The 25753-nt window shown below is 42.4% G+C and overlaps 2 protein-coding genes across 2 annotated transcripts in view; one reads left to right on the top strand and one right to left on the bottom strand.

The window, feature by feature from the left end:
- afap1l2 (actin filament associated protein 1-like 2) overlaps positions 1-25191 on the top strand; it is a 31232-nt gene extending 6041 nt beyond the window's left edge. Inside the window, exons 2-19 of the mRNA XM_061810870.1 lie at positions 5124-5252; positions 10119-10184; positions 11552-11643; positions 17093-17204; positions 18027-18241; positions 18528-18707; positions 18996-19082; positions 19152-19233; positions 19324-19428; positions 19577-19788; positions 21378-21523; positions 21616-21727; positions 21883-22137; positions 22210-22474; positions 22851-23024; positions 23151-23338; positions 23414-23596; positions 24521-25191. Of these exons, the coding sequence (XP_061666854.1) occupies positions 5124-5252; positions 10119-10184; positions 11552-11643; positions 17093-17204; positions 18027-18241; positions 18528-18707; positions 18996-19082; positions 19152-19233; positions 19324-19428; positions 19577-19788; positions 21378-21523; positions 21616-21727; positions 21883-22137; positions 22210-22474; positions 22851-23024; positions 23151-23338; positions 23414-23596; positions 24521-24547 (2630 nt within the window). The 3' untranslated portion in view covers positions 24548-25191. The remainder of the gene's footprint in view (positions 1-5123; positions 5253-10118; positions 10185-11551; positions 11644-17092; positions 17205-18026; positions 18242-18527; positions 18708-18995; positions 19083-19151; positions 19234-19323; positions 19429-19576; positions 19789-21377; positions 21524-21615; positions 21728-21882; positions 22138-22209; positions 22475-22850; positions 23025-23150; positions 23339-23413; positions 23597-24520) is intronic.
- LOC133495852 (kelch repeat and BTB domain-containing protein 13) lies at positions 11853-15303 on the bottom strand. The gene has a single exon (XM_061810871.1). The coding sequence runs from the start codon at positions 13866-13868 to the stop codon at positions 12366-12368; it is 1503 nt and encodes a 500-aa protein (XP_061666855.1). The 5' UTR covers positions 13869-15303; the 3' UTR covers positions 11853-12365.
- Positions 25192-25753: the final 562 nt, after the last annotated feature.

Raw genomic sequence — 25753 nt, 5'->3', positions numbered from 1 at the left:
ATCAACAGAAGCACATTGATGGGGGACGGACGGATACAATGCCAGGGTTAAGTTTCAATTCTGCTTCCCTTTTTAAATTTGGGAACTTTTTCTGTTTCATTTGCAGACACTTGAAGTCGAAAATGATGTTGACACTCACTTTGGTCATCATTTTAATGCAAAAAAAAAAAAAAGATAAAATTGTAACCTAAGAGCGCTCCCTATCAAATTATTGTAGCATCTTACACACATAATGTTACAGTGATATTGTTGAAAATACCAAAGATTACCAAAGTGTAACATCTCTCACATAATGACATGCCTGTTTGAAGGCAATTTAGTAGCAGATTGTACAAAAAATGAAAATCTAGACATATTTTGAGGGATTAACGTTGGTTCCTGAGCTATAACTTTGTTAAATTTAAGACGGACCATCTAATTTTCAGATTTTTGCAAAGAGGGGGTGGAATCGCATTTTTATGACAATTTTGTAGGATTTTGTCCAAAAAGTAACAGCACAGTCAAAAAATTGAATCATTTGGTGGAAATTTTAAAACAAAAATATAAAATAATATAGTATTGCTGAAAAACATTGGCACTGTTTTCAACTATTACATATATATTAAAAATAAAATATTCTGGCACTCAGCAAAAAAACTATTGTCCTAATCCTAATTGTCCTAAAACAGGAAAAACATTTTTTTACGATTTCATGTCAGACAGTGAGGGAATTTTTTTTTACATGGCTGAAAATAAACATTTTTTTCAAATAAATGTATTATTAATATTTATACAATATTTATCTCTTCTACATACTGTAGTGGGAAAATAAATCTAAATACAATTACGCTTAACATTAAAGCACATCCTTTTTTGCAGGGTTGATTGTTTTGTACATGTTCCTCCTAAATTCTAGTGCAAGGCCCAACTAATAAAGGAAAGCAGACATACTGAGAGGTCGAGAAAAAAAATAGAAGAGTCTGTGTGGCAAGTCCAGATGTGAAAAGCGCCATGTGAGCACATCTGCTGCTATTTTCCACATCTGCGCGCCGCATCCCAAAATACGTGTGATTCATCCCGAGAGGACATTTTGGAAGTGTCCGAAAAGCCACCTCGGCGCGGCGAAGGTCCTCACCGAAGCATCTTGCATGTCGGCGGACTTTGTTGCATCACCGTGCTGACTTGAACCCCCTCCCCTCATGTTTGACGTCGACAAACCACAAAAACATCCTACAATGGAGGAAGCTGATTTCCCCAAAATTATACTGAAAATGATTTACCGTATTTGCCATACCGATTTTCACTGATCAAGATTGACGGCACATTTCCAACACTACTTACAAGCCTTCACGGGGATATTATTTAGTGTGCGTCCCCAAAATCTACAAAATGAGAATTAAGTGTTTTTGGATTATTAAAGGGTTTAAACTATTAAAATAGAAGACAAGAAAATGGGTTTAGGTGGATATCTGCGTCGGGGATATTGGGGTTGCTGCTGTTTTCCTTCTTTTGGACTAAGGTAACTGAAATATTGTCAAGTATGACTCACTTCGGCTTGTTATTATTGTTGACTTTTTTTTTTTTTTCTTCAAAATACATTGCTAGGCTTGAAAACTCCCCCAGTTTCACTCAAATAATTCATATTTCAAATCAACATCAACTTCCCCCATTGAAATGAATGCAAATGCAATCAATACTTTCTGGCCTGGGCGGCACGGTGGATTCAGCTGGTAAAGCCTTGGCCTCACACTTCCGAGGTTCCGGGTTCAATCCCGGACCCGCCTGTGTGGAGTTTGCATGTTCTCCCCGTGCCTGTGTGGCTTTTCTCCGGGTGGGCACTCCTGTTTCCTCCCACATCGCAAAAACATGCAACATTAATTGGACACTTTAAATTGCCCCTAGGTGTGATTATGAATGCGTCTGTCTCAATCTGCCCTGTGGTTGGATGGCAACTAATTCAGGGTGTACCCCGCCTCCTGCCCGTTGACAGCTGGGATAGGCTCCAGCACTCCCTGCGACCCTTGTGAGGATAAGCGGCTAAGTAAATGGATGAATGGAGTTTTTGGCCCCCGAGAAAACAACATTTTATCATTTACTTTTACTGAACTTTATTTTCTTCGCAGTCTGTCATCTTTTTAGCACGCTTCACCGAGGTCACGATTTTAACGCCCCTTTCTTGCGTTATGGCCTTGATCAATTTCTTCGACATCGGTACAGTACATATCAAAAACGCAAAATGGGACCTAATCCAAAATCAAACAGAGAGCGCGCTGTGATTTTCCTCGCGTGGAGCCCATGAATTTTTCATTAATATTTTCCAACATGAAGAGGAAGTGGATTTTTTTTGTTTTTGGGGTTTGTTTTTGAGGAAAATTATCATCATTAAAAATAAGTTCAAAACTGTTTTGTAAACTCGAGATTGAATAATTAATCTTATGGTCCAAATCGGCAGTAGATGCCTTCGGCTTGAGGCAAATCAGTATAAATAAAGTGGTTTATTGAATGTTGTTAATGAATCAAAACAGGAAGTACAACCTCAGGCTCCAGTCAGATAAACCCCCCACCATGGTGCACGCTTGAGCTGCGTATAAATCTTAATTGATCGCATTATTCCACTTCCTGTTTACAACGTTTCACATTGCAGCCTCCAGTCAAATTTACATGCACATACCAAAGAGGGCGCTCGGCGAAGGGGCGAGTGGTGGGGGTCCGGCCGCAGCGGAGAACGTCGGCCGCAGAGCGCCGCGTCCTGTCAGCTGACTCTCTGTTTCCCAGGCCCCCCCCCCCCCCCCCACCGCACCCAAGAAGTTCATCCGAGTCAACCTCTCTGCAAACAAACAAAAGTGACCGATGTGAAAGCAAAAGTCTTCTGAAATCACGACGTGACTCAATTCGACGGGGGTTTTGATCGCGGAGGCAGGAGCACCTTGGAAGGACAGCAATCTTTCAGGAGTTCATTCCTCAAATAAGAATGTTCTGTTTTTTTATGCACAAATATGCGGGGGTTCACCGTATAACAGGACTTTAATGCTTGGTGGGTGGGCCAATTTAAAGAACAAAGCAGGCTGTAAGTAGCCCGCGGGCCATACTTTTCCAACCCCTGATTTTTAAAGGCAAAGGCCTTCAAACCTTCCGCCTTCTTTGTGCTCTCCCTGTGTGAAAAAAGGCTTCAGAGTGTTTTTCTGCTGTATGCGGGGCCCCTCGGCACAAGTTGACCCAGCGTGAGTAGGAGTCGTTAAAAGCGGTCCAGCTGTTGGGAGGGGAATGAAAAAAAAAACAAACAACAACAAAAATATCATCACGTGCAACATGTAAAGCTCCTCGGCATCGGACAACTTGTGTCGCAAAAGCATCCTCCGCTTTTCCGACTTTGAAGACTCAGTTAAGCGCTTACGGTGAGCCGGGAGAGCCACGAGAGGAGACGGACACTTTTAAGAGCGAGACCGTCCTTTGAGGTTCTTAAGACCAGAGCCCCTCGGGGAACCGCAGAGTTGGTTTATTAAAGGATGTCGCTTCTCTCTCTCTCTCTCTCTCTCTCTCTCTCTCTCTCTTTTGCCTTTACTTTGAATTTTGAAGTAGTCCCCTAGATGACTAAATGTTTACCGGGTTTTGGGGTTTTATACAAATATGTAATGCACAGACAGAAATTGTGAGCAGGGCAGCTTGCAAACAGTGACTTGTGAACGGTCGGGGTTCGCTCGAGTTCTTTTTATGATCACAAAAGAGCAAAAAAGTAAGAAAAACTTTTTTTGGGGGTGAAAGACTCCCCTATTTTCCGCACTATAAGGCAGACGGTACGCCATATATATATATATATATATATATATATATATATATATATATATATATATATATATATATATATAGAGAGAGAGAGAGAGAGAGAGAGAGAGAGAGATCAATATTGAGCCTTAAGTCCAGCTCCATCTAATGGATGCATAACGTAACCCCAGGCTCTACTGTAGCGTCTATTCTATGCGCCTTATATATGAAAAATGATTTAAAACGGGCCATTCGTTGACGGTGCGCCTTATAGTGCAGAAAATACGGTTTACTTACGGTAAGCATTTGTATTGTCATCAAACACAATTTGTGGGTATGAAAGATCAGTCAATACCCTCTAAAAGGGCTGGCAATATGGGGAACTGAAATTTGTTTTAATTTTCTTTTTTTTTGTTTGTTTTGCAGTAAACTTCAACTTGGGGTGACAACTAAGAAGTTTGAAGCAAGCACACTTCACCTTTAATTTGTTTAATGTGTGCGAAGGGTTAAAACTACCGTCATTCCAGGCCTAAAGAGCCCACCTGGTTATAAACCTCACTCAGTACTTTTGTAAAGGAAATACCAATTGCCACATAGATAGGCCGCAGGCGTGTAAAAGCTGCAAGTGCCCAAATTGAAACACGAGATATTTACAGAAGAAAGACGGTACACAGAGAGTTTAACGCTAGCAAAAAAAACATACTGGTAAAAATCACTGAGACACGGCAGTAACACGCTAGCGCAGCGCTAACGGTGCCGGACCGGTAAAAGTCACTTCCTCGGCGCATATTTTCGGTCTCACGCTTACGTTTTCCGCTCGAGTGCCACCTTGCGGCAGTTGGAAAAAATGCACAAATTACCCGCATCAATCGCATAAACCACAGGGAAGAAAGCACGTGAAAAGAAAGTCGCGGCTTATAAGCCGGAAATGACGGTATATATAAAGATTTGAATGGTTTCTTTATAACAGAGATTGGGACGAACAGGTTCACTGTCCGTGATTTTCTTTGGACAGTGACAATTACCTTGGAGGTCATTGAGGGCTCGAGACGGAGTTTGACAAATGTTGACACTGCAGCCTTTTGACACAAAAAGACAGTACGAGTACCAGCTCCACGTTCTCCTTAAAGAACATCTTTCATCCCCATTCCCACTCCGAGGCCCTTTTGGATGCTATTCACGAGGCCCACAGACACACACAAAGAGCTCCCCACATGGCCTGACCCCGGAGGACATGCGGGGGAGGCGCGTCCAGGCTGAAAAAGTTGATCTCTCCCATGCAAAACGCTGGCGCGAAGTCCGAGCGCTAACAGACAAAAGTCCTCCCTCGCTGGTTTATTTTCATTCTTTGCTGAGCATCTTTGTTCCGTCTGTGCTTGCAGTGCTGGACCAGCTCCTCATGGAGCTCCACCACTTCCTGCTCATCCTGGACAAAGAGACCCTGAGTGGGAACGCCACCATCCACAAGGGACTGCTCGCCGACCTTCTTCAGTCCTACAGCGCGTCCAGCGGTACGGGTGCACAACACGAAAACACTTTCATACATCCATTTTCTTTTGCCGCTTATCCTCACGAGGGTCGTGGGGGATGCTGGACCCTATCCCAGCTGTCAGTGGGCAGGAGGCGGGGTACATTCTGAACTGGTTGCCAGCCAATCGCAGGGCACACTCACTAGGGGAAATTTAGAGTGTTCAATTAATGTTGCATGTTTTTGGGATGTGGGAGGAAACCCACGCAGGCACAAGAACATGCAAACTCCACACAGGTGGGGCCGGGATCAGACCCGGGTATTCAGAACTGTGAGGCCTACGCTTTACCAGCTGACCCACCGTGCCGCCAAAACACTTTCATGATGTGTTTTTTTTTTTTTTTTTGGTGGCATTTTCCAGCTCGTTGCTAGCCAGCATTAGCAGTGTGGAGTCCAATAAAAAGATTGCCATGAAACGTTCAAGTTCTTAGGAAGCAGTTTTTAGAATGTAGGATTGGGGAGCTGGTTATTGCTAAGCAGAATTTGAAGGGGCAAGTCCCCCCCAAAAAATTTAAAAGCAAAAATTTTTCTGAAGCTTTTCGATGGTCATGATTGGGGCGCTACGTGTTGCTAGGCAAATTTTCCAGGGCCAGTCCAATGAAAAAAAATACCATGCACCAATCACCTTTTTTCGATCGTCAGTGTTGAGCTCTGACTTGTTACTAGCCAGAATTCGAATAAAAAAATTGCCGTGCACTGGTTGAGTTTTTTTTTTTTTTTGAAGTTTTTCCATTGTCACATTTGGGACTGCAACTTGTTGCGTGGGAGAATGCAGATGGCAAGTCCAAAAATAAAAAAACCATGCACCAATCAAGTTTTCACGAGGTCTTCCTGTAGTCGTGATTGGGTTGCTGCTTGCTGTTCGGCAGGTTTCGCAAACTAAGGCCAATAAAAAAAATTGAAACAAACTGGTCTGGTTTTTTACGAGCTCAGGAGATTTTTCTATCGACACGGAAGTCCAAAAAAATGAAATATGCTTGCACCATACTGTGCTGTTTCCTTTCCCTACTTTTTCCCTTCTGAAGGATGATGTCTCGTTCATTGTTCAGGGTTGTCCATTAAGTCTCTTTATAATTTGTTTATTTAAAGACTTTGTGGACACGCTGTACTTCAAGCAAACAGGCATCTTGCTTCAACCCGAGTACAATTTCCAGCTCAACTCTCGTGAGAACACATTTAAACAATACACCCTGAAAATTCGCATGGAAACAGTCTTCCAGCACCCATAAATAACATCAGCCCACCAGCAGTTTCATGGTTTAAGTGTCTGCGCCATAAGCAAGGAAAATAAACAAGCGGTGTATTACCCCTGCGATGGCGGGAGATATACTCAGCTTGGCCGGTGTCGGCGTTAAAAGCAAACAAATGTTCTCCAATGAAATGCCCGGGTAATTTCGCAAACAACGCTTCAGTCAGCTCGAGTGTATCTGATGGCGAGGGCCTTTCGAGAGTGTAATAATTACACGGTGGTTAGGCAGATAGCAAAATAACTGCGCAGCGGGCTGTCAGATGGCCAAGTGCTGACTCACAATTTGCAGCGAATTTGTGGGAAATAAAAGTCGGCGACCGCACATTACATAAGGCGGAGAACTGATGAAGCAAGTTTGAATGACTTGCGGCTAACCGACCGGCGAGGCCTTTCCTGCAATGACAAACGCCACATGACAGATTGCGAGTCGGGAAGCGAATTAGTTCAAGGAATCCTGTTTGAGCTCATGGTGACCTTACGCCTTGATCAGACGACGAGACAAATGTGGTCTTTTTGCGATTGCACCATGTCAGACTCCAGCTGTAAAATCTTGCCCCGTCTCAGGCATACCGGCAACACCATTCCATAACGACCAGATCCCACAGTTTACAATCGCCGGGCTTTTATCTTGTCAAACAAAACACCGCTGAAGAAGCCGAACCGTCTCACCGGTCATCGCGACCAGGATAGTCTGGTTTCCGTGGCGACGGCAACAACAACGCACAGGGCAAATGTGCTGTATTGTGTCTGGGGAAAATAAAATGAGGAGAAGCGTGGTGGTCATCGCCGATGCTTGGGAGAAGTTCATTTCATGGTTGCTTGATGTATGCTCACATACTTTTAATATGATACAACTCACAAGGACACAACAAAATGCTATGTAGCCTAGTCAGCTAGCGCTAGCACTAATGGTTTTACATGAAAATATCGTCGTTCTGTCAAATCTAAAGCGTAGGTAAACATTGGTTCATGCTCGTGAAGAAAATGTTGACAATAGCGTGGAAGTATGTCTACCGCTGATCTAAAAAAAATTAAAAAAAGACTGGATGGCTCATTGGCTACCAAAACTGAAGTCGCCATCTGCCATCTTGATACTCCCAAAACAACCGTGCAGACATGTGCATGCATTAATCGCCAGTTTCGTGGCTGTGAGAAAACATTCCACAGGTAAGTTAGAAAGACTTAATTTAACACTTAAATTTTTTTGTAAAGATTTTTCTTATTTTTCTGATCATCTTAATTCACTTGAACAAAGTGTTGTTTACGGTTGTTGTTCACTGTTCGCGCTCTGGCTTTTTTGGCTTACCAAATCGAATTAAAAATCATTCATGTTACAAGAACTGAAAAAATGTCAAGCCCACACGACCAGTTTTAAATCTACATGCCAAACTGGCATGAGGAATAATCCCGCCATAATCCAACCTGTAAACCGTGTCCGCCACACGTTTTGGAAGTACCAAAATGGCGGCTAACTGGCTTCAATCAATCGATGTGTATGCACTTTTCAGTCTTTTTTTTTTTTTTTTTTGGACCAGTGAATCCTACTAGTCAACGTCAAGGTGGGCTGTCGGGGAGCAGTTGTTGATGTGTCACACTACAAGGAAGATAATTCCCCCCCACCCCCACCCAAAAAAAAAAAAAATAAAAAATAACACTAGATCATTTTGGTGTCAGATGGCTATCGGAGCGCCAAATGGTTGGTCACGGATTATGACACACTCCCAAGAAATTATGTCGTTCCTGACAAATTTTGTCGGGCCTCATCTCGGAGATCGACTAAGAAAGCTAATCGGAACAATATCATTGACTTTCAAATATTTTTATGCACAAATGCAAAAATCAAGGATCAGCTTGTCACTGTGCAAAAAGGCTAGTTGGCTATTCTTGAACCCGCCAAGCAACTTGAAAAGAAAAAAAAAATTAACTCAGCGTAACTATCGTAAAAAATTCAGCCATAAATGTAATGTGGCCCTCCGAGGACTCGATAGTAACTGAAATGTCCCTTGACATTCACGATGAATTTGGGGTTGAAAAAGTCAAGAGTGAGTCCTCGCTCCTTCTGTGACACCAACAAAATGGAACAGTCTTCCCTTTCCATGTTCAGGTCTTGGACTTGTTCCTCCACACTTCCTCTCCTGGCTCTCGGCTGTATGATTATTCCAAAAGCCGCATTCATCCACTGGGGACGCTCACTTCCTTTGAGCAGCAGTTTATAAATAGCACGTCATCTCTCTCAAGACAGGCAAAACCTTTTTTTTTTTCGTTTGTTTTGTTTTCTTTAGTTACCGCCCAAGATATCAATATCAAAGAAATCTAACACCCAAAGCTCTCTTTGATGGTGCGATCCCGAGTCAGCGAATATTAATTTATTTCGAAAAACTTCTCCTTTGCAAAGTCACGGCGACCGGCTGCCGAAAAGAAACCGCACGCTTTGTTTTTTTTGTTTGTTTTTTTTCCTTTCAGAGAAATGTGTACGGGACATTGTCAAAGCAAAATCCTCCCGCCCAGTAATTACTCCTCTATGATGAAACTATCTTACAAAATGCTAATTTTGGGGCCGTCAGCATTAAGATATACTCGTCGTGTGCATAGTCAAATGTTTGAAGTATTAACAGATTTTGATAAACGGGGATGGATGGATGGATTGATGGATGGGTCTGTTCATAAAGAGATAGATAAAATATGTATCTAAGCTTCAATTGAATGATAATATAATTCCCATTTACAATTGTATGACTAATTTCAGTCCAGATAAACTAAAAATAGATGCAAAAATGTCAAATGTATAAGTACATTTTATGTGAAATTGTTGACTCCAATTAAAATAAAATTTTTAAAAAGTTCATACAATTTGTATGTATAAATTATTTTATGCTGATCACTTAATTGCATTCATTAAAATATTAATTGATAAAATAAGTATTGTTCAACGTAATTATTCACAACAAATCAATTCATGATTAGAAAAGGTGGAGAAAAAAAATCTTTTTTTATTTACTAAAATGTCAAATTCAACTAAAATGTTCTCATTACAAATATTCCAGGACTGTTGAAAATGTGAGTGGCTGGTACAAAAATCAGATAATAGAACGATAATATAATTCCCATTTACAATTGTATGACTAATTTCAGTACAGATAAACTATTTAAAAAATAGATGCAAAAATGTTAAATGTATATGCACATCTTATTGTAAATTGTTGATTCTAATCAAAATAATATTTAAAAAAAAGTTCATATAACTTGTGTATATAAATTGTGTGGCTCATTTAATCGCATTCATTAAAATATTAATTGATAAAATAAGTGTGTATATTGTTTAACGTAATGATTCACAAATCAATTTATCATTAATTAGAAAAAGTGGAGATTTTTTTTTTCTATTTCCTAAAATGTCAAATTCATCCAAAAATATTCTAATTACAAATATTCCAGGACTGTTAAAAATGTTTGTGGTTGGTACAAAAATGAGATGGAACACAAAGTATAAAGGGGCGCCATTACTTTTACTTTCTTGTGTTTGTTGACCGCAAATTGTTTTTTTTTTATTGTGTTTTTTTTTATGTTAATGATATATATGTCTTTGTGGCCTTCACACAGGTGGGGATGAGGAGTATATCTACATGAATAAAGTCGTCGTCGGTAGCAAGGAAAAACAGGAAAAAGGTAAACATTTTGAATTCTTGTTTTATGGGAAATACATGAAACAAGTTAGGTTGTTTGTCATGGCAGTAGGATTAGGGATGAACATCTGTTTTTTTACAGCTCAGGAAACACACTGATTCCTTTTTTTTGGGGGGGGGGAGGGGGGGGCGAAGTTAGCCTGGTGTTAGTAGGTGGCTAGTTAGCCTTTTCCATGCAATATGGACTCAATATGAGAGAGTCCTTTGACAAATAGCCGCTAATGGGGTCTGAAAAGTAAAAAAATAAAATAAAATTTAAACCAGTTTGTTTATGCCTGCAGCCATTTTGCAAGTCTTGCATTGAAGAACTACAGGAAAAAAATGTAAATAAATAAAATTGTCCTGACAAATTGAATTTACAGTAAGTGATCAACTGGATTTTTGACTAAAATTGTGATAAAATTGCTTCATTACCCGGCCCATATATTTTACTACTTGATGAACTACGATGGACTTGCGGTGCACCCTGATTATTAACTACTTCCTGTAATTATGCTCAACGAAAACGCTGACAACATCGCGTAACTCCAGCTAATTAAATAGAACGCAGTGACTCCCTCGTAACTGATATGGTTTTGATCAATTATTCAGTACCGTCAAATCTCATGACTCAATTGCAACTGTCTCTCTGATGAAACATAACTCAACAACAAAAGGAGGGTGGTGGAAAAAAAGAAGAAGAAAAAAAGTCTCAAACTAAATTCTTTCTTGTAGTCCAAACAAAACAAGGCAGCTACAGATGGCGAGGAGCTATGAAGAAAGAGACAGGAAATGGTGGTGGGGGGGGATTTGGGTTGTCTGTGACTGGAGCTCGCGTCTGCTTTTCACTTGAATTCGGTCCCGACGAGCGCGAGGTGCAATAACTCATGTCCACGGTTACGTTTGACCCACTTGGACAACCCGAACGCAGCAGCGATTAGGAGACCGAAGACGACGGCGCTCCCCCACCAAGTTCATCGTTTGCACTCCTGCTAAATCACAGAATTTTTTTCAAGTAGAGAATTTATCCCTGTGCGTAGTATACTACTTTATAATTTTTCTGTTTTCATGAATCCACTTTCGTTGCATCTGATGCTGCTTTGTTTGTTTGTTTTGTTTCACAAAAACAATCTTAAAAAGTAGGACAAGAAACACAATATGCCCAAAAGTCAAAGTGAAACCACCCCGATCTGATCAGGTCCCAGTGGAACTTGAGTCTGTGTTTCCACCCATTGCTGTGAAACCATCTGGACATCCCAAAGTGATGATGGACATGATGGACTGGTTATTTATCCATTTACTGAGTGTTTATTTTAAAATTGGACGCAAGCTCGTGTGACTATTCACTTACATGTTACTTTTACATTCTAGATGACAGAGCAGATGTCCTGGTCAACGGAAAAGCGTCCAAACTTGCCCCCGTCCCACAGAAGAGCCTTCCGAATCTGCCACCCCCCAGAACAGTGAGCGACTCCTCCTCCGTGTCAACTAGTTTGACGTACTGTAAAACAAAAAAGGTTTTGGGACTGGAATGGATGAAAGGATCCTCAAATCGAAGGCTGTACAGGGTGAACGCTTTTTCCACAAAATCTCAAAGCCGTTAGCTTGAGGCTTCGTGGAATGTATCAGCCCCCCCCAGGACCAGCTTAATTACTGAAGGGGGGGGGGGGGGGGGGGGGGTGAACATGACCAGCTCCTGAATTTGACGCATACTCGTGAAAATGTAATTCTCAAACTGCGATTGGCTGGCAACCAGTTCAGGGTGTACCCCGTCTCCTGGCCGTTGACAGCTGGGATGGGCTCCAGCACTCCCCGCGACCCTCGTGAGGATAAGCGGCTAAGAATATGGATGGATGGATGATCATTTTGAAATTTTGAAGATTCCGCTCTACGCCAGAGATGCGCGTAATGGCGCACCAAAAAACAAAACAAAACATACCAAACCATTTACTCCTCATTACTTTTAGCTTGGGCCAGTTCAAAGGTCTGCCACCGCATTCTTTTCTGAAGAGAAAACAAAATGATTCTGCCCAAATTGTTTGAAGTCATCGGTTCCCTTTTAAGAGATGTTCGCTAAAGAAGTCGGAAAAGTTGCTCAATCGCAAGTTGCCAACACTGACAGATAAGACAGATAGCGTCTGCCAGGGATTCAAATATTCACAATCCAATTTCTCCCCAAAAAATGTTAGACCTTGAGCATATCATCGACTGATTGCTCCGTTCTGCCTGTCAAAGGCATTTCCTTTTCCTTCCCCCGAGCATCCACCTGGGGAATTTCCGGTCCCGTCTTGGGAAGCCTGAGTAAACACGTCCACAGCGATCCGCTCTTTGGAAAACCCTTCATCTGCCTTCGAGGCTTCCATTCACCCGTGCCGATGGCGTACTCGAGGGTTAACATGTGTTTCACCGTAAATGCGGAGTCGCCCCTTATCATGGTGGTGAACAGCGACCCCTTGCTGTTGATGTAGTGTCCCGGCATGGCTGTCCACTGGGCTGTGGTGATATTGTAGCAGTCCATGAGGCAGCGGAGAAAGTCATCGCACGGCCCGTTGCGCATGACGTACAAATTGTCCCTGTGGGCTACCATGCAGTGGCCGTAACTTTGAGGTCTGATCATGGTGGTGGTGAGTTTCCACGCGTCGTCGGGCACTGTGTACTCGTAGATGTCCGTGGTATCAGGGGGCTTCCAGAAGCAAACAAACACCCGACGCCTCGCAACGGCGCAAGCAGCCGACGCTAGCGGTCTTGGAGCTTGCTGTATAAAAGTCCACTCTCCCTTCACAGGGTCGTAACACTCGGCCGTGGAGATGTAGCTTTTCTGGAACTCGCCTCCGATGGCGTAGAGTCGGCCCTCGTTCCCCAGCAACGTGAAGTCGTATCTGGGTCTCTGGGGTCCTGGAAGCGCAGTCCAATTCCCTGATTCAGGGTCAAAGCAGAAGCCACCGTCTACGGCGTCTTTTTGATAACCATAAACTCCCCCTACGATGTACAGCCGGTTGTCCAGTACTGCCACGCCACACATGGAAGTACTGCAAAGAGTTGGGAGGTGCGTGAGAGTCTTCCAATGTCCTTCTCTTTCATCAAGGTGGCACACGACCCGGTAGGAGTCGTGAAGAAGCTCCAATGAAGGAGTATGGGTGCCGATTGCGATGTAAGAGGCGGGGGCTAACGACTGGGAATACTGCAGCAGATCCTCGGGTAGCGTTGCCTCTGCCATTTCCCTCAGGTCTTCGAAGGTATCGCAGAGGAACAGAGCGGCGCTGTGAAACAGTTTCTCGACCCCAAAGACGTAGGCGGCGTGGTAAAGCACGAGGCAGTTGTCCGAATCGATAATATCGCAGAGATGCCGTGTCAAATGCGGCACCTGGAGGAAAGCGGCGCACTCCACGGCGTCTACTAGCTCATCCGGGTCGCAGAGGGTCGGAAGGTCTCCCTTACAGACAGCAAGTGCGATGAGAAAACCTCTTGCATGCACCCCTCCTTTAAGATGGAGCTCCTCCTGTTTGCTTTCTCGCATGCCAGACTGAAAGAGGGCCCGGAAGTAATAGCTGTGCATCGTGAGGAAGCCCCTCTCTACGCTGAACCAGCTCTCTTCCACCTTCACCCTCACCCGACCGCCCTCTCTTTTCACCAGATCGAGGGTCGCATTCTTCTCTTGAGCAGATCCCGGGCCCTGGGGCACATCCATGATCTTTCAAACAAGGTTCTTTGTTCCGATGGAGAATGTGTCACTCCAGTTGAGATTGAAGCCATGTATCCACTACATGTGACTGGTAAACAAACGCGTTCCATTGCGTCCCCTCAGCACGGTCTGAAAATAGAGTTGTTCTATAGATAGCAGCTGCGCCGCTTTGGAAGCAACAAGCTTGGGAAATGAGAGCTGACGTGCGCAGTAAGCTGCATTTGGGCTGCTGGCAACTTGTGAGCAACAAAAATCCAATTTGATTGTCTGGCATTGATGTTTTTAGCCAAACGGTTCACGGTAACAGTATCTGACCGCATAATTGGCCGTATTGGTTTCAAATCTTTAGTCTCAAATTTGGAAGCAAGTTGAAGAATTGTTATAAAAGAGGGTTTTTTTTTTTTGTGTAATTTAAATGAATAATCCAGCATGTGGAAAAACGTTTTTCATGATATAAAAATGTACAGCAACTACGTACTATGGACACTGACCTTTTACATATTTGGGTTGCATTTTAGCAAACCTGTTCCTTATCAGTGAGAATATTTAAGTCAATTCAACTTGATTTAAAAAAAAAAAAAAAAAAAGACTCCTTCCACAACACGCTCCCCAAAATCGTACTGTTTTTGCTGCAGCAGACTCTTGGCATGGGAACCAGGGATTTTCCATGTTCCTCTGCCTGTTGGTTTTTTTCCCCTCATCCCCTCCACCACACCCCAATTACTCCCCCGCCGCCCCCGCTGCTTTCTTTTGTTAGTTTTGCTGGATCCACTCACTTCGGATGTGTCAAGTGAAGGGAAAGGAGAGGGCTGCAGTGAAAGTGAAGCTTCTTCATGTACAAAGCACATCTTGAGATTTTAGTCTTTTGCGGCTGTACGTACGCGGCGTCAATTTCTGTGTTAGCGGACTCTTTTTTTTTCGCTTTGGAATATTGTGATAAGATGGGCGTGACAGGGGGCTTCTGCTGCTCTGGAATGCTTTGTTTTAATTAATAGCAGATGCTTCAACTCCTGCATGATTTACAGTAGAAACAAAACCGTCAGATTTCTTAATAAGTTCCTGTTAGGTCAAATACTTCCACGTTAAAAGCGCCAACATGAAGCTACAGCAAAACAGCACATAAGTGCTGAGTCAGTAGATTATTTTGGCAATAAAAAAAAAACAGGGTAGACCTCCCGCAAAGTTGAACTACTGCGTTCCCCCGCGTTCAGTACAGCACCACATTGTGCCCCAAGATGCCAGGCACCAGTGACGCAACAGTTCTTTGAATGTTTACGATGACACTAAAATCTATGCTAAATTCCATTTGCCCAGCGGCAGAGTTGTCAAGAAAGAGCAAATTACTGTATGAGGTTTGCTTGAACATATTTGTGTTTAAATATACCATGTTTAAGTCTCTCTTGTTTTATTTAAAAAAAATAAAGAGAACAATATTTGCTTGAAAAAGGAAGCCAATCTAAATGTCATTTTATCATTAGCGTTAACAACCATTTTTTTATTGTTAGCAGGCTAGTTTCTGAATCTCATAATATAATTTAAGACGATGCAAATGTACTATTTTTGCTTCAATAATGACTCAAATGGCATCAACGAGAAATACAGTAAATGAGGCTACTTCCTAATTTTTAGAGAATGACGTAAAACAACAGGATTGCACTATATATATATATATATATATATATATATATATATATATATATATATATATTTTTTTTTTTTTTATTCTCGAGCAGCAGTGGAAAAACGGAGCGTACTGTATTCGACATTATGGCAGAGCAGGGTATCAGTCTATTGCAACTCAAACTGAAAATATAAAATACATTTCCTGAATAAAACCGGAAGAATTTTGGACACCTGCACTTTTGTTTGTCCGTTTGGAGGCGACTTCCTCATTAACGAAGCGCGGCGCATTGTTGCACACGGAACGGATTAATGGCATTTCAACGCACTTCAATGGGGAAAACTTTATTTAGCATATAAAATGCCTTTGGATCATCAACTTTGGAAAACCTTCCCTACTTTTCCACTCACCTGCCCCAGGGCTTGCTTTGTAGCGATATTGGCACCTCCTCTGCTCATCTGCTCCGTCTCACATTTCTGTGATCTTGCTGGGGAATGGATGTGCCTTGGGAGGGATCCTGCGAAAGTGGAAGATTGAAGATCAGTCGTTTTTTTTTTTTTTTGTTTTTTTTTTTCAGCGGCGGGGAGAAAACGTTTCTTCATTCAACTCACAAGGTTCTGCGGAGTTCACTTCGCTACAGTCAGACTGAAGTGACCTGATTTGTCTCAGTGCTCGGCGGAATAGTTGAAATACCTTTTGGTGGATAGATCTAAGTAATACCACATGAAAGCACTATTCTTTCATCTTCCGACGCATGTTCAGTAATGTCATTGTATCCCACCACCGAGATACCGTGGATATTATTTTCATTAAGTGGAGTTCTTTTGACATATTTTGCATCTTTGGTTCAGGACTTCAGCACTCCTCATGGGTCAGAAATGAATAATCTTCACTTTTGATTAAGACACTTTTTGACATATGATCAATATTAAAATAGAAAAGATGATGCAGAGCTTGCAGTAATGGAAAAATAATTTTATTATCATCAAGTGGTTGTCAAGGGCACAAATTTCACATTTTTGTGTGACACGAGTACCAACAACAATTGGCCAATGTCACCTGTGGGCATTTATAGTCAACTGTACTTTTTAAACCGATCTGTGAGCTTTTTCATTGATCTATTCAGTATATCGTGTCTGTATCATTAATCAAATGGTACAAGAATACATACGGCACACCTACACAAGCATTTGTCATCATAATTCCAAAAAGTTGAGAGTAATTACGATAACCTTTGTTGTTTTCTGACATTACACGCAAATGAATCCAGAATGCTGTTTGTTTCCAGTAAATCTGCATGTGCAATACAGCTGGCTCAAACATTCATATTGGTCACTGTGAGATGATTTTGTTATGCTTGCATAACAAACAGCAATCCCAAAACAGCACAAATAAGCATGATGACGTTTATGGAGTATATTAATCTGGAATTGGTATTTTAAATATAAAACACATTTTAGAGAGAAGGATAAATAGGCTTTGAACGGATTTATTCAATGCAGGGATGTCCAAACTTTTCCCAGTCAGGGCTACATAGTGCTTTTTTTCCTCATATTTTGGTGGCCTTATTTAGAGGAGCTCCATTAATCTTTTTCTTTCAATCCATTAGGGAGCCACGACTAGGGAACCTTTTCCCCTGCCCGTCATCCAGGCGCCGACCTGCTCCGAAGTCTCAGAGAGTTACTATGAGGAGGCTCAGCCTTACGAGGAGACCGTCAATGGTAACTAAGATCTGGCCTTCGGTAATAAAACTGGGTGATACTTTTCCTCCCTCTGCTGCCTTCTGTTAAATGCTTTACTTTTCTTCACGATCAAAGATACCTGCACAATCAAATAAGAGTCCAAAAAGTGATAGCAAAAAGATTATCCTCTTGAGTGATCAAATTTTGATCCAAATGTCCCAACCAGGGAGGCACAGTGGCGCTACTGGTTAGAGCGTTGGCCTCACAGTTCTGAGGACCAGGTTTCGAATCCCGCCCCCGCCTGTGGGGAGTTTGCACGTTCTCCCCGTGCCTGCATGGGTTTTCTCCGCGCACTCTAATTTCCTCCCACATCCCCAAAACATGCATTGATTGAACACTCTAAATTGCCCCTAGATGTGATTGTCTCATGTTGTCTTGTCTCCATGTGCCCTGCGATTGGCTGGCAACCAGTTCAGGCTGCAACCTGCCTCCTGCCTAGGCTCCAGGACTCTCGCGACTCTTGTGAGGATAAGTGGCTCGGGAAAAAAATGGACGGATGAATGTCATCACCAAGACTATCCTTTGATTTTGCAGGTGTAACTATTGATGTAGTTAATGCATGCGTATTCTCACTGGAGATGAAACTATCTGCCACTATTTTCCTTCTTTTCCTTCTCTTCTGCTTCCCACGGCTCTCGTAAAGACCTGCAAAGCCTCCTCTTAAGGCGTTGGCTGCGAGTGGCGAGCTCTGACAGTGTTGTCTATGCCGTTATCACCCGCGGTAGCTACCTGTCTGCCTTCGCAACGTCCCTTTTCCTCTCACCACGTTTGTTTATTCCGGTGTCACTCTTACCCTCCCAGACGACGGCGAGGCGGTCAGCAGCTCGTACGAGTCCTACGACGAGGAGGAAGTGGTGACCAGGGGGAAGTCGCTGTCGGCGCAGCACCAGTGGCCGTCGACCGAGGCGTCCATCGAGCTGATGAAGGACGCTCGCATCTGTGCCTTCTTGTGGAGGAAGAAGTGGCTGGGTCAGTGGGCCAAGCAGCTCTGCGTCATCAGAGAACACCGTCTATTGGTAACAATGAAAGGCCGTCAAAATTTTACGTTCTTTACTTTTGTTTTTGTTCCCTTGAACAGAAGCGCTTTTTTTTTTTTTTTTTAGCTAGACTCCAGCAAACGCAGGAACAAAATCACTTTTTCCTGGACACGTTTGATTTGTTGCTTGTTGCTCGGCAGAATTTGCAGGGCTCAGTCATAATCTTGGGGTTTTTGTTGAACAGTGATATTTAAGACTTAAATTTGTGAGAAACTAAATAGAAACTGTACAACGTGTCCACGCGTGCCCTCTTGGCCGCTTTCAGTGCTACAAGAGCTCCAAGGAGCAAACGCCCTTGTTGGACGTGAGTCTGTTGGGGTGCAGCGTTACCTACAAGGAGAAGCAGCTGAAGAGGAAGGAGCACAAGTTGAAGATTGTTCCTGTGGGAGGGGAGGCCATTGTGCTGGGGCTCCAGAGCAAGGAGCAGACGGAGCAGTGGCTCAAGGTAACGCTTTGCTTGTACAAAGGTGAATGGACTATTATGAAGGCTAAATTGAGAATGACCCATTTTGCTACAACACAATGAATACGAGATGAAGAAAACTATCTTGTTAACATAATCAACTCAAAAGTATAAGCACACGAAATAGCGTCTAACTGAACTTCATTTCATTTCCCCTGAATTGTTGCAGGTGTGGATAAAACCAAAACAAAACTGGGTTAACATCTGTTTGTTTTCTCCTTTTAAAAAAAATGTGTTAATGTCTGCAACATCAATGATTTTGCTCATTAGGTGATCCAAGAGATCAGTCCAAAGCCAACAGAGAATGGTGACTTCCAGCATTCCGTCTCTGACTCTCCCAGGCTCATATGCACTAAGGTAAATATAAAATATGAACTTGGTGCACGTAAGACACGCATAACTCTTAAATGCGGTCGTCTTTGACAGGGGGAGGTCGGCGACCGACACTCCGCGGCTTCGGAAAGTGGCAGCAGCACTGACGGTCATGCTGAATCTCTCGAGAAAGATGGCGAGTGTTTCCACGCTAAAATTTAAACACAGTCATGTGAGGCTGCGTCGCGTCCCAGTCAATTTTTTTTTTCCCCCTTCATTTCTCCAGTGAAGAAAAAATACAGCCCGGGTTTAAAGTTCAGCAACCTGATGAATATCGGGAAAAAAAAAGCATCGTTGTTGGAAAGCACGGAGAAATCTGTCGAGACTTCCGGTGAGCTTCCACGAGTTTATACTGTTTATGTCATTGTTTTTATTTTACAATTTTTTGCTATTAAATAAGTTAATTTATTAAAAATATCTACATGTAAAACGTTTTTGATTTGACTTGAATTGACAAATTTCTTCACATCCTTCTTCAGGCTACCTCAACGTGTTGGTGAACAGCCAGTGGCGAACGTGCTGGTGTCTCATCAAGAACGGTCAGTTGTGGTTCTACCAGGACAAGAACAAGAGCAAAATGAGCCAACCTGCTGTGAGGCTCGAGGGCTGCCAGATTTCGCCCGACCCTAGCCCGGAACACCTCTACTCCTTCCGAATCGACATGAGCGGCACCCAGCTGGCAACCCTGGAGGTATTTCACAATCAGAATCAGCTTTATTGGCCAAGCGTTTAACAACACACAACCAAAAGCACATGACCTCAGTGGTTAGCAGGAAATTATACCCAGACAACTAATTCTGCACACGTTATGTCCCTTATTTTTATTTCCCCTCCGTATTTTTTTGGGTCAATTGACATTTACTGGTTAACTAACAATGGAAATCTAGCTTTTAAATGATTGATCTTGTTCTCATTTTTAACAGGAATTAGTTTTTCTTGGTAAAAGTACCATTTAAACATGGGTGTGTAGACTTTTTATATCCAGCGCAGCAGGATATCTTCCTATCTTCTTTGTTAATAGCTGTATTATGGTTTTGTTGTCTGTGTTAAAAGAAATTAACGTTATATTTATACTCCTGTTTTTTTTTCATTATATATTCTTAATATATTGTTAATTTTGGCAATAGGTACACTTGTTTGACTTGAGCACCTGTTCCAAAAACATTTCCTTGCACGAGCCTGTTCTGTGTAGTAGCTTTAGGCTGGCATATATCACATCAGTCTTCAAGAAATGCATTCATTTAGTAATGTAAAAATTTTTCAAGTAACTCAAAAATATGCACAATCTATACGAATTACACCTTGTAACTTCATTAATTCCCACTAGATAAGCATTACTCAGTTCATGTTTTGACACACAACACCGAGTTTTCATGAACGCGTCACTAACAGCAAGTCGAAATAACCGGAAGGTTTTGGGTTGGGTCGCGTGCCGGTGATATACAAGCTGACGTAGGTCTGAATTGCATATTCGACCCAGTTGAGTACTTGCGTCGTGCGAGACGTGGGTTCGCGTGTTCTGAGAACAACACATTCTGGATGAAGAAATAGGTCTGGAGTTAAAAAAAAAAAAAAAAGTCGTGTCAGCATTTTTGTAAATCGCCGGGTGCACGGTTACATGAAGTAAACACTGTCCTCAGTGGAGCAAGGGTGGTCCATGTGTTACATGTGTGTGTATCTGGGTGGAGGGTGGGGATGTCCTGGGATTTGGTAATGGAAAAAGGACTTCAGTTTCTCCCTGCTGCATATTTGAGAGTCAATAACGGTATTTAATGTCTCATCTGTAGGCTTCTTAAGACGTTTTTTTTCCCCCTCAAAGCATTCACCATGAATTTCATTGGACGAAACAAACATGGAACGGTTCTGGAAGAAACAGAATTTTTTTCACGGGCTTTGGTTGGTGGACCACACCTAAACAGACATCTTGGAAAACAAAAAAAAATAAATAAAAATAATGAACTATACTTATGGAAAAGCTTACTGGAAACTCTGATTTGGGAGGTGCACAAAATTGATGTATGAATTCACTTTAAATTTACATAGTGCAACTGAAACAAAAAACAGAGAGCAAGTCAAGACCAAATCTGAATCCAGACCAAGACCTTGACGGAGATCAGACAAAGTAACGACCAAAAAAAAAAGCTAGAAGCAAGAGATTGGATAGAACATACGATGACGTTAAAGAGTCCAGATCAAGTTAAAACCAATACTCCTGGGTAGCCAAGATAATGTATGTATGAAGTATGTATGAATTCTTAATGGTGCTTTTTCTGTCTCTAGGCCAAGACGTCCGCGGTCATGGGCCACTGGCTGGGGCTCTTGTTGTCACAGACGGGAACTAAGATGGACCCAGAGGACCTGACTTATGACTACGTCAATGCCGAGAGAATCAGTAGCATCGTCAATGCAGCGAAGACATCATTATAGTAAGACATAATGAAACAACTCTAAGGGGTCCCTGGACCCGAAAGGTTTGAGAATCACTGTTAGGCTTCCAAATGTTTATGTGTGGCTCCAGCTTGATGCAGAGGCGCTACTCCGAGCCAAACACCTACATCGACACCCTGCCCTCCGCCCCCCAGAACCCAGACGACCTGTACGACGATGTAGCGTCTATAGCAGACCCAGAGGTATGAATGGGACTGTAGGTCCTCGAGAATTTTACCCATCACAAAGACGTGTTACCCCAACTGATATAGCATGGATTCAGTTCAAATCTTCCACTTTCAGTTTCATTTACTGCTTCCTGCTTGGTTTTTTATCTTGTTTTTTTTTTTTTCTCCAGGATGTTGTTGCTGGCAGTCTACCGCAGAGTGAACAAAACAACATTGAAGAACATAACGAAATGTCCGCACAAGACCTAAAAGACCCAGTGGCTACTGAGGAAGACCCTGAAAACAGAGTATACCTGGACCTGCTACCTGTGCGGTCTTTCTTGCATACAGTAGCTGGAGGGAAGGAATCCCTTGTACAAGAAACGTCAGAAGAATCTGTCAAGCCCTTAGAGGAACAGAAGGACCCTTCGAGTCCAAATAAAGAGGTAACGTCATACCTGGAAGAGGGTTTTGTTCGTTTTGAAGTTCTCAAAGCAACTTTGGTGCCTCCATCCCAGGTCAGTACAAATAACCTGCCAGAACCCGAAGCAGCATCTACTTTAAATGACTCCAGTTCCGCCAAAGCAGAGGAAGAAAAGTCCCCGACTCCCACCACAAAGCCTCAGCAGCAAACTCCACTAAACTCCAAGACCCTGCCTCTAACTCAGGAGTCCTCTAAGAGGACCTTTGGCTCCTCGGGGGTCCCTAAAGCTTCGACTCTTCAAACAATCACTGGCTTTCCTCTCAGTCCTCAACCGCTGCGACCTAAAGCGTTTAGCACAGGTGAGAGGTCAAAAAACGGGGGTAAGACACCACCCACAGCTTTCACTAAGAAGAAAAGTAAATTGTGTAGGGCTCCCTTAAGTGGTCGGCTGATTTTTCTACAACGGGAACCTTCGTTCACTGCCCAAAACTTTTGCAGCACTTGACATCAAAAAGTCTTCCTTTACAAACGTTCTCCGAAAACACGTCCAAAAACTATAGACAACATGAGTTGTTAAACTTCGGAATAAATGACAATTCTTTTGAATTTTAATTTAAAGTATTTTCACATTTTTAGATGAAAAAAAAAAAAAATTGTAAATAAATTATTTAAATACAAACCATTGGATTTTGCGTACCTACCGATAGCCTGACTGGATCGGATGTTGCTTTCCAGGCTGTCCCGGCGCCGTTGAGGGGAAGCTGGGCAAAAAACGCACGGAGGCCGACTTGTTGCGCTACAGCGACGAGCGCGAGCGTCTGGAGAAAGAGCGCGAGGAGGTCAGGAGCAGCCTGGCCAGCCTGAAAAAGGAACGGAGGGAAACCAAAGAGGAACTGAGCGCCTGTCAAGGTGAAATTTACGATTCATAAGAGCAATCAATGTTGGAATAGCATTTTTAGAAAAAGCTTTGTTAATAAATAGCCTCCCTTGTAAGTCACCTGCATGACTGAGGGCTCTTCTTTTTGTCGGTTTCAGATGCCAAGCAGCAGGCCTCATTGGAAGCTCGGCTAAAGCAGATGGAGGAGGCCAGTCGGGAAGAGGAGCAGCGGCGTGTAGAGGTGGAGCTGCGGCTGGTGGAGGTGAAGGAAAGCCTGAAGAAAGTGGAGGCCGGGCCCTTCACGCTGGGGACTACACTGGACAGCAACCTCCAAGACACGTCAACGGTCAGCCGCCGTGAAACTCAACAAGCCTTCAGTAGAAACATGTGGACTGACAAACTTGTTTTGCTCACCCTCCAGACAAAACCAGTCAGCCCGCCTGCGTCCCAAATTGCATCCTCGCCATCCTCATCATCTTCCTGCCAAGCATCCAGCAGTCCCACCAGTGTCGAACCAGCAGCTCCTGTCAATTCAGCCTCTGCACTGAAGAGCAGACCCGCGTCCATTATGGCCACCAAAGGCAAAGTGTTGCAGAAAGCCAAAGTGAGACCTGCTTACACAACGGAAGCTTTTGTGAATAAAAGTACCGTACAGTGGACTGTGCTCAAGTCATATTTCCCCTTCAAAATGAATGAAAATGCCCTTCATCATTTTTATGTTTTTAGTAAAAACAATAGCACGCTACAATACAGTACATTTTTAAAACATGTAGTAATAACATAAGATAAAGAGTATAAAGCATATTAAAGAGCGTAAATCATAATTTTTTTCGGCATTGGCATCTTTCGGCCACTTCTGATGTGCGTGTCTTGCCACCAGGGGGCAATATAATGCAAAGTGTCAATTTTTGACTCATAATTTTGAACGTTTTATAATTACTGCAACAGTGACGCTAGTATCATTAGTTAGTCTATAATATTTTGCATTGTATGTAAGCAGTAATTTCCTTTTGGTTTGGTTATACACACAACATTTGTAAAGGTACATATATTTGTATTTTGTTTCAAATTAAGTTTGGAAGTAGCAATGAACAGCTTGAAGTACTTTTTTGGAGAACTGTTCAGTAACTCAACTCAACTTTATTCACATACAGTAGCGTTTTTGCCCACAGCCGCGCGTGTCTTCCAAACTGTAGCTTTGTGACATTAACTTCCAACATTTTTCACGCTCGTTACTCACATTTTTGCTTGCAACTCAAGACGGAAAAGTGGCTCGTATCTCGAAAACCTCGTAACTCTGGTCACTCTTAAGTTGCGGGACCACAGTATTTACTGTAAAAGAGACACTTGATATAAAGGACAGATGATCCAGGTAAAAGAAAAAGCCAAACAAGTGGGGTAGATTCTTTCGAAGCTCATAATGCATTTGGTGATTGTTCGAAATTGTGTTTGACTTTTGAGACACCTACTTCCAGAAAATCTTGCGTGAAGTCAAAATTGTACTCAATTCAATCTTCTGTCATTCCAGGAGTGGGAAAGGAAGTCCACCACCTAAAGAAGAGAGTCCAATGTCTTCTGTTGGAGTCCGTGTGGCCGTCCCTTAACTGTCTCCACCAAGTTGTACAGTCCGGTTTAAGTTTGTCATGGTACGCTTCGGTACCCCATCTCGTTTGTGTTCTTCCCATTTTTGCACAGAAGCGACCATTCTCTGCTGACCAACCAAAAAGGTGCCCAAGCAGAAAGGTGCTAAAAAGTTGTATTTTAACAATTATCTCTCTCTCCATCCCTCAAACACTTGTGACTTTTTCTGGGGGCTGAAACAAACTGTACTGCTTGGTGGAAACTTGGTATTCTAGTTGGCAACTGCTCGACTGTTTGACCAGACTATCAAATAAATCCTCATCAAATCGTCATCCTCTGCACAAGAGCGTCCGCTCCGAAACCACTGGATACCTATAAAGACTTGTTGTGCTCCAAAGGGAGGGATTTAAATGTGGTAGCATTCTGGCCAGTCGACGAATTGTTCTTCAACACTGAAAAGCGTCTTAAGTTTGAAACCACTGACTGTCTTTAATTGGCAATGAGTCATCCTGGAGATTGTAGCTTGGTTCGACATTTATGCTGGTAGCCAAGATGTAAATATACGCACGCCATTTATTCAGCCTTTTTTTGGGGTCTGTATTGCTAGCTAAAAATGCACTTTTTATTCAAATAAATATGTACTGACAACAATGTTGGGTGAGTAATTGTTTGGTCCAATTTACTGATAACATTTTCTGACGTAATCATTTGAAATGATCCAAATTGACTTTAAAGAATAACAAAGCAACACTGACATAATAAATTCAGTGGCTGCAAACTTCAGATTTAGTTCACTTTACCAGAAAAAATAATCTGTCGACAATCATGGAATTTCCAGAAACACACATTCACGATCATATGCGATCAATACAAAATAAAGCTGTTTGCAACTTATGTATGACACACCCAATGCATGAGTTCATCCTCCAATGATGTGATATAAAGCAAGAGGGGGAAAAAAAAAAAGTATAAAACATGCCTAGCCAGTTATAAAAAAAAAAAAATAGCAATCATATCCTATAATGTAAAGTAAAATGTACATATGTAACTATATCATATTGTGGTTTGTGTTTTTTTGTCTGCAGCCACATTACTTTTTAAATTCTATGACAATGTCAAAAATCACAGATCTTGTCGATTAAAACTGAACATTATTCCCTTTCTAACCTATTTGTGACAA

This window comes from Syngnathoides biaculeatus, chromosome 22, assembly GCF_019802595.1.
Source record: "Syngnathoides biaculeatus isolate LvHL_M chromosome 22, ASM1980259v1, whole genome shotgun sequence".
Lineage (NCBI taxonomy): Eukaryota > Metazoa > Chordata > Actinopteri > Syngnathiformes > Syngnathidae > Syngnathoides > Syngnathoides biaculeatus.
This window is presented reverse-complemented; position numbering and strand designations above follow the sequence as displayed.